The sequence below is a fragment of the Penaeus monodon genome, chromosome 4 (genome assembly GCF_015228065.2).
Source record: "Penaeus monodon isolate SGIC_2016 chromosome 4, NSTDA_Pmon_1, whole genome shotgun sequence".
Taxonomy (NCBI): domain Eukaryota; kingdom Metazoa; phylum Arthropoda; class Malacostraca; order Decapoda; family Penaeidae; genus Penaeus; species Penaeus monodon.
The window spans coordinates 23,949,369-23,959,096 of NC_051389.1; the positions used below are offsets into that span (position 1 = coordinate 23,949,369).

General features: G+C 35.4%; 1 protein-coding gene across 1 annotated transcript; it reads left to right on the plus strand.

Annotated features, from left to right (window-relative positions):
- The first annotated feature begins 524 nt into the window (after window positions 1-524).
- On the plus strand, window positions 525-4,427 carry LOC119571097. Its single transcript, XM_037918555.1, has 5 exons — window positions 525-808; window positions 1,472-1,559; window positions 1,979-2,002; window positions 3,077-3,217; window positions 3,449-4,427. The coding sequence occupies exons 1-5, from the start codon at window positions 743-745 to the stop codon at window positions 3,613-3,615; spliced, it is 486 nt and encodes a 161-aa protein (XP_037774483.1). The 5' UTR covers window positions 525-742; the 3' UTR covers window positions 3,616-4,427.
- The last annotated feature ends 5,301 nt before the right edge of the window (window positions 4,428-9,728 follow it).

Consider the following 9,728-nt stretch of genomic DNA (forward strand, 5'->3'; position numbering starts at 1 on the left):
AAAGAAAAGAAATTTATGTACATATATATATATATATATATATATATATATATATATATATATATATATATATATATATATATATATATATATATATAAATATATGTGTATATAATGTCTATATTTATAATCTATCTATACGCACATGTACACGCACACACGAATATATACATGTGTTTGTGTGTGTTATATAAAAACATACATGCGTTTTTTTTTTATAGATGCTTACATAAATAGGGAGACAGGTATGTATGTGTTAGCGCCCGTCTGGATGTACAGATGCATACAAGTATACACAGAACACAGAAGTGGAACGCGAGGGCGGTTAACAAAGAACCCCAGACGGCGCGGGGCTGGAGGGGGGGCAGCGAGAAAGGGGCCAATGGAGAACAAAGCCCACTGGGAAGGGGCGGGCCCTCGGCGCGGAAGGCTGGCAGTGGGTCGACCTTCGGGAGTGAAGCAGGTGTGAATGACGGGCTTATGCGGGGGCAAAAGGGGGGCAGGCTGACTCTGGAATAGGGGGGTAACAGTGGGGAGGGGGGTTCGGTAGGAGGCACCAGAGGCTAGTTAAATATCCGGCCAACCCGACGAACTGCCACCAGTGTTCCGAGAGCCTCCGCTCCGACAACCTGCCCACTACCTCTCCGCCTCCCCTGCACTCTACGGGAACTCCCCGCGTTGCACTACGAACGTTGTTGTCTCTGCTGCCTTTCTCTCTCTCCCTGTGGACTGAGGAAGCGTCATGAGGGTTTCTCTGCTGCTGATCTGCGCCCTCGCGGCTCTCGTGGCGGCCGCTGAGTCGAAAAAAGTAAGAGCAAAGAGAACGGACAAAGAAAATTTCCTCGATTTTTTCTCTTCATTTGCTTCTCTTCTGTATATCGCTATTTTTTCTAGCTATATATTCATTTTTATTTTTTATTTAAGCCTTAGGTTGTACACTTGGCGTATTTAATCAGTTTCATTCAATAAAGATCATACAGTCTCACAAATGACATTTACTTTGAACGTTGTCGTAGAGTATTTTGTCTAAGTGTATTCATGTTCTGGTTTTCTTTATTTTATTTTTATTCCCTCTCTCTCTCTCTATGTATGTACATATATATATATATATATAATTATATATATATATATATATATATATATATATATATATAATTAAGTAAATATGTATATATGTATATATACATAAATATGTATATATAAATATATATATGTACATACATACATGTGTATATATATAAATAATTATATATATATATGTATATATATATATATATATATATATATATATATATATATATATATATATATATATGTATATATAAATTCTGACTGCCATTTTAATTATCTCCTTCTGGCTCTGTGCTCTTATGACTGTCTCCCGTACCGATGCCCTCCGCGCTGACTCCCTTGCTTTGACTCTAACCCGTGCTGACGTCCGCCTCTGCTGACTCTCTCCTCTCCGCCTCAGTGCAAGGGCGCGTGCGTGTCCGCCGGCTCGTGTGCGGGGATGAAGACGAAAGCCGAGTGCGACGATGGCAAGGTCTGCTGCGTGACCGGTAAGGCTTCGCTCCGTGTTCAGGGATGAGGCTCGACACATCAGAGAAAAGTACACTGAGGAGCGCACGTATTAGAAGAAGGCCCACATTCCCTTCATATACCAAGCACTGATCCTCGTCTGCAGTCACTCGAGCACAAAAGCGTACACACACGCTCGCACACACACACACACACATTGGTACAAGTTCTCTCGCACAAACATGCAAACTCAAATCAGACAGGTACACTGGGAAGGGGACGGATGTGAAAATATAAGATAATAGACACACTAGTTATACTGAAGACACGCATATGCGGCACAACGCAAAGACGCATATGTGTCTCTGCTGCTTAATATTTACTGGTACATTGACAGCCTGTTTATATAAACTGATCTCATCTTATGTATACTAATCTTATTCCTAATGTCGTTTTGCAGGAAGAAATATTGACGTCAAAAGGAGTGAGTACTCTCTTTTATTTTTTATTTTTTATTTACTTTTTTTTTTTTTTGAATTCCACTGCTGGTATTATAAATTCCACACACGTCTATGAAATTTTCTATAGTGCTAACTAACGACATTGCACATGGAATGCGTGTGCTTTGCATAACATTTTTTTGTAACTTCTTGTCGAGAAAGCTATAAGTAACTATTGGTAATCTCACCAAGAAAGCTATACAAATGAAGTAATTCATCTTGAGCTGTGGAGTCGATATCAAAGTTCCACTATTAAAAACTCACTTATCCGTTTGAGGGATGTTTATATATATATATATATATATATATATATATATATATATATATATATATATATATATATATATATGTGTGTGTGTGTGTGTGTGTGTGTGTGTGTGTGTGTGTGTGTGTGTGTGTGTGTGTGCGTGTGTGTGTGTGTGTGTATGAGTAACTTTACGACTGCATTTATATATGCACAAGCCTGGTATATGAGATATTTCGTAACAATGTCATACATTCATCCATGCATCATGATAATTTAATTCACAAGGCATGGCTTCATATAACTGTATGTATCTAACAAACTTGTTTCCGTAAAACTGAAGTGTATGTACAGGGACATCATTTGGGGGTTTTTGGATTATGTCACAAAAAAATGTGTGTTTTCTCAGGGAAGAAAAAAAGACAAATAAGCTTCAGTCATTTCACTTAATTTGGCAAATAACGATTTTTTATTTCTTATTCTCCTTTAAAATGCAATGAATTTAAGGAAGAATACGATGTAATGTTGTAATGTAATGTTGCTGGCTATGGATGAAATTAGTTTTGATGGTAACGTCAATTTATAGACTCCACGGATATCGTTTTTCAAAATACAAGACTTCACATAATAGTGAATGTCTTTTATATGACTGACATTTTTCTCAAGGCAAAAGTCCTTACTACCTCCTCCCAATCATCTTGTGAAGTGACGTCCCTGCATACAACACACACACACACACACATGTGTCCAGGCACGGAGTAGCTCCAATGCGAAAGAAATAGCTAAGGCTCTCCCTCTCCCCATCGCGCTACAGATTGCAAACCCACTCGCAAATGCGGCAAGCTCAAGGGTGAATGCAGGAGGAAGAGTTGTCTCCCTGGAGAAGTGAAGTTCAGGAACAAGGGCAAGAAGGTCTTCTGTAAGGGCAAGAAGAAGTGCGTTTGCTGTGCCAGAAGTAAGTGTCTCGTTTCGTTCTCTTGATGTTCTCGTAAGGATGTTGGCGTTCTTGTGACTTGTTCTTGTCGGATGATTTACTGATTATAAGATAAAAGGACGAATACGTAACGATAGCCATATAATGTATTCTGTATATGTGTATGTATATATATACACACAAACACATATAAATAGGTAAATAGATAGATAGAGAGATCTGCTAACACTACGGCCGCACTCTCTCACTCAGCCTGCGAAAACAAGGGCTTGTGCAACCTTAAGGGAGGTTTCTGCCAGCCCATATCCCTGCCTTGCGACGGCACGCTGGAGACTGGCAAACCCTACTGCAAGGCCAACAAGAAGCTGAAGGGAGGCAAAAAGAACAAGTGCGGATGCTGCATTCCAACAGGTAAGTGATGTTCTTCAGGAAATGGTCACGTATTAGCGACCTTTGTTATCCTGGATAGCCTTTCCAGGTATGTGGACCAATTTTGCTATAACGTCATTTTGTAAATCAGCAGCATAATGAGACTTCATTTGTGCAGAGAACTAGAATTTTGCAGGCACGTAGTCAGAATTTCAGTGCGTTAGTGTTCATATAGAGAGCAGGAGGGATAAGCTCAGTTCATCATCAAATCCATGCAAACATATTTTACAGGACAAACTTTTTGGATGATAAAATATATCATTTATTGTCATTTCCTTATTCATATTTCATTCATGTGTATCTATTGAGTACCAACAGCCTGAAGTCTCAACGGTCCCCACCTTCCGCGAACCGTTAATTCGGCGATTAACCGCAACTGCATTTTCGAAAGGCATTTCCGTTATTGTCGTCTGCCTTTTCACTAAAATGTGGCGATTTCGATTCGTTCGATTTTCAGTCGTTCTTTTTTTCTTTTCTTTTCTTATACTGTGCATCTATGCTTTTTCATGCAAGGGTTCTTTTTATTTTTTTTTCTTCTATCTTTCTGCGTTCTGTGCTTATGTGTTTATGTATAAATCTGCTTTCTGTTGGGTTTGTCTGCTCTCTACTTTAATTTGAAAAATTATATATATTTTTCCTTTTCAGATTCACTTATAATAATACCCGTACTAAATGTACTTTTCTATTTATAGCGAAGTGGCTGGAAGTGAGGAGAGAAATCGGGTTCAGAAGCATGATAAATTTGGTTAATGATTGTACCGATAAAAAGATATGTAAGATAACATTAAAAGGTAGGACAGAATACCTGTCTTTGATATACTTACCTTTTACTCGATCGTCCAGCACCAGTTCTTAATGGTGTTCAAATAAACGCTTTGCCGATTCTAAACCAAATCATAAAAAGAAGGAAGGAAATAAGAAAGAAAAAGAAAGAAAGAAAAAAAGGAAAGGAGAGAAAGAAAGAATGAACGCATGAGATTTTGGGTTAAAGTTCATTTTTCTTCTACATTTCTTTTTGTGTCATAGTTGTCTTTAATCTCCTCGTTTTGTAAGTGAAAATAACATAAAGCCAATGATTTCATCATTAATATATTATTCATTCGTATCTGTTAATGATATTACTAGCGTTAGTGTATTTCAACGAAGCAACATGTAATCAATTAACTAATAAATTTAACTTCTTATCAACACAAATAATAACATGTGTCTAACGAAGCATTATACACCGAATAACAAACGATTTAACTATTATTTAAGATATGATAATAACAAGGCCTTCTAAACTAAACATCACATAATCAGTAAGTGACAGCGTAACCTTTATTCAACCCAAATTATATCTAGCTAGCTAAGCATTACATAATCATTCATCCAACCATTTTAGCAGTTACTCAAGACGAGAAATAATATGCACGACGTTTGTACCATCGCTTAGGAATTTCAAGTAGTCGAAAAGGAAAGGCTCACTCGAAATGGCAGCGGGCGAATTCACCCCAAAAGTCGTTTTATACAGGAATAGTATCCTTGATAGCGGTAGTGGTAATACTATGTGAACTTGTCGAGGGGAAAGGCATCTCATCCACGCTTAACATATGAGCGAAAAAGAAATTATTCTTATAAACAAGTAACAACTGTGGTATTGACACGCAATGCATAATGATACGTTAAAAAAATGTTTTATCAACAATAGATAAAAGGTAAAGCTTTTACCATGTATTTTTTACCACGTAACAGTAAAAAAAAAAAAAAAAAAAAATCTCAAACGATAATGATATTGCTCATAATACTGAGAAGAGAAAACTAGGAACACAAGTAATAATATGAAAACCACCTTCAGCAAGAACGACTTCAGAAAGGGAGAACTGCAATACAAACGACACTAACAATAAAAACCGCAAATTGTGGAAGGACCATCGAGAAAACAGTAAACACGGTTTGTAAGTGAACAGTCCATATACCTTCGCTCGCTCTACTTCTGTTGGTCTGTATATCTTACCCAGTGTCTCTTTCTCTCTTTGTTTTTTTTCTGTCTCTCTCTCTCTCTTCCTCCTTCTCTCTCTCACTCTCTGTTAGTCTACTAAAGAATAATAAACAATAGCATTATACTATGTTTATTTTTGTAAAACCGTATGTTACAAAATTTACTCCGCAGTTACAGCTTTATCCGAAAGAACTAATGGTACAAACGCCCTTTAATTCCAACAATAACCGTCGGAGTAAATCCCTTTCGAAAATAGATAAATTTTATTTGGCTTCACTTTGACTTTCGTGCTAAAAAAATAATTTTTATGCATTACTCATTGGAAGCATCCCGATAAATGGCAAGCAGAGTGATTAAAAATTATTTGTGATTCTCCAACCAGCGTGGTTGCTTTGCATATCTGAATTTATAAACACAAATTCTATTGCTGTCCTTAAATATGTTTATGGAGGCAGCCTAGCCAAGATGTTCTCATTTTTTGCAGATATAAAGCATTGGAATATATTTCAGACAGCATAACATAACACACACACACACACACACACACACACACACACACACACACACACACACACACACACACACACACACACACTTGGAAACAGGTTTGGACCTTTTCGTAAGAGTATGTATCGGATGTATTGCCATGTACTCGACAGTTTTCATGTAACTCGTAACCTGCACACATGTGCACGTATATTCACGGGTGCTACACAATTACATACACGTCTGTACTATGTTTGTACACTCTCATGGGTGTGCGTGGACATCACCTATAGTAGAGAAAAAAGAAGTGGGGGGGTCAGGATGAGGTTGAAAAGTTGGTTGCGATTGTTAGATTGCAGAAGTTTGGTGTTCTATTGTCAATTCCGTTATCACAATTGTAGTGAGCAATCAAGTGTTTGGTGGTCTACTGCCACTATTATCGCAACCTTAGTAAGAAACTTATCAGTTTTGGCGGCGCGAGTTACAGAACTACGGTTCCTTCTCATATGGATGTGCCGTGTGTAGAGCGATCACTCAAGCCATTGATGCTGTAGTAACAATAAAAATAGAGTAAAGATAAAAAAGAACGTCAATGGCTGACTAAGCAGGCAACATTAAAAGAACATTTATTTTACACAAAGCTTTCAAAAGTAGTAAATATATCAGATAACACACAATACGCTTACTTGGCAAAGGCATAGGCAACCCACTGCTGCCATATATTTGTGTCCAAATATGAGTGAAAAGGTTCTTTCTCCCGACCGCCCTTGGCTTGACTCTTTATACTGATTAACAATGATTTAAGAGCCAGTATCTTTATTTTGGAAATTGTTAATTTTACACATTGTGATCATCTGCATATCAGTTCATATATATATATATATATATATATATATATATATATATATATATATATATATATTTATATATATATAATGTATATATATGTATATGTATATATAAACTGTATATATATATTCATATATGTATATATTATTATTACTATTATTATTATTATTATTATTATTATTATTATCATTATTATTATCATTATTATATTTATTGTTTATTATTATTATATTATTATATTATTATTATTATTATTATTATTATTATTATTATTATTATTATTATTATTATTATTATATTATTATTATTATTATTATTATTATTATTATATTATTATATTATTATTATTTTATTATTATTATTTTATTATTATTATCATTATTATTATTATTACCATTATTATTATTATCATATTATCATTATTACTATTACTATTATCAAAATTATTATGTAGCGATCCACTGAACTTGAATATGCGACCTAGTATTGGGTCGCGACCTATAGTTAGAAGAACCCTGTAATAAACGAATATATTAACGACTGTAATGACCCTACATTAGATGATGATTATCAAAGAACAGCAAGAAATTCACAGACACACAATAATCTGTCGAAAACTGAAACTGAAATTTAAACAGTTTATTTGGCCATAATCGGTGCTAAAAATCATGTGTTCAAACAAACAAACAAACAAAAAACATACAAAGCCAAACGAAAGTGATATATGATTATTTGTCAGTGTTAATGATATCACAAGTTGTTCTGTTCGTCATTTTCATTGCTGTATCTAGCTAGGAAGTTGAATGTCCTTAAATACCAGTTTAATTTGTACTGAGAAATCAAAGAGGTGTAGAACGAAAGAAATGAGAATTAATACATAAATGATAAATGATAATGAATAATAAACAGATAATGAATAAATAAATAATGAATAGATAATTAATAAGTGAATAATAAATATAAAATAAATAAATGAATGAATGAATCAGATTTACGCAATAAGCTTAGGCCATTTAGCAGAAGGGGGACTATGGAAACCATATGAACTTTCATAACGATGGAAAAATCGAATCCTCTTGACACCTCTCACGCCAAGTACAGTCAGTCCGCTTACATTTTCTACATTATCTGTTTGCGTGCAAACATATTAAATGCACAATAAGGAAATTCGCATTCTTAGAGGTAACGAATGGTGTCCAGCAAGCATTAGTTACACAAGAGTAATTAGTATATAAGGGGAATTTGTGTACACATGCAGTCTATTGTGCTTTTATTTGAAGTACTTAGTCACTTGAAATTTCAAGAAGATTCCTATTTCTGTTATTATTATCATTATTATTATTATTATTATTATTATTATTATTATTATTATTATTATTATTATTATTATCATTATTATTGGTATCACCGTCATGATGATGATGTTTATTACCCAACCCCAATCATACCACATACTTTAAGTAGATGACTGTTGTTTTCATATAGAAAAAAGGAAAATTAAAAGAAGTCAGGTGTGATACAAATCATAAACACTAAATTAGTGGCCCATAAGTATTCTGCCATTTTCTCTAAGGTGTGACTCATGATCTATTTGAGTTCGAGCGGTAACTAAGATGCCTGCCATAGATTCATTGAGCATAAAATTTATCTTTTACTTAGGACCGAGTCGTAGTCATTGCAATCTGGCACAGATTCATAAAGCCCCAAAGTTAGTTTTAGTATATACGCATTAATGAATAACCTGTTAAAAGGTCGGATTCGATATCGAAATATAAATGGAAATTCTACCTTCATTTTTTCTTTATTATTATTGTTTTTTTTATTTTCTATTTATTTATTCATTTATTTATTTACTCATTTTTTGTAGCACACCAAGTGTCTATTGTTGCATGTTACCAAACAAGAAAACATTACATTTATGCTCCTTTATGATATATTACACTACAATATCATAACACTCATCATATTGTATTTACCCAATATTAACTTCATAAAGTTCGCTACAATCTCTATATAATAAATAACTTTTGAGGAAATACAATGTACCTGTTTGTACTTGAATGTACTTGGTATTTTACATGTACTTTGGATCGAAGTACAATTACAAGTAACAATGATTTTTAATACTCCAAGTCCCAGTACATGTATATGTATGAGTACTTGTACATGTACTTGGACCCAACCCTGGTCTGATACCAGAGCTGGCCAAAACACACACACACACACACACACACACACACACACACACACACACACACACACACACACACACACACACACAATGTAAACAATACATAACAAGACTGGATAGTGCATTTCACACCTATCCCCGGCAACTGCCTTTATTTCTTGGGATTACGCAGAAGCTTGCTCTGCTTTCTCTTTAGGCACTTCTATATAAAAATATGCCCTTGAAATGAGCTGCCACATAAAATGACACGTTTTAACAAACAGAGAGGGGGAGAGGGGGAGACACGGCGGACAGACCAAGCAACACCGGGTCCAGCTCCATCACCTCGTCCTCGATCCCTGGGACACGGGGGGGGGGGTCTCTTGTGGGTTTCACATCTACCTTCAACAATAAACCAGCAAGATAAGACTCCTTTCATTTACCTGCACTAAGGCCACTCTCATTGATACCTGGCGGCAAGCGGTGCTTAAGAAACTCTCTCGTTGATATATTCACACACACACACACACACACACACACACACACACACACACACACACACACACACACACACACACACACACACACACACACACACACACACACACACACACACC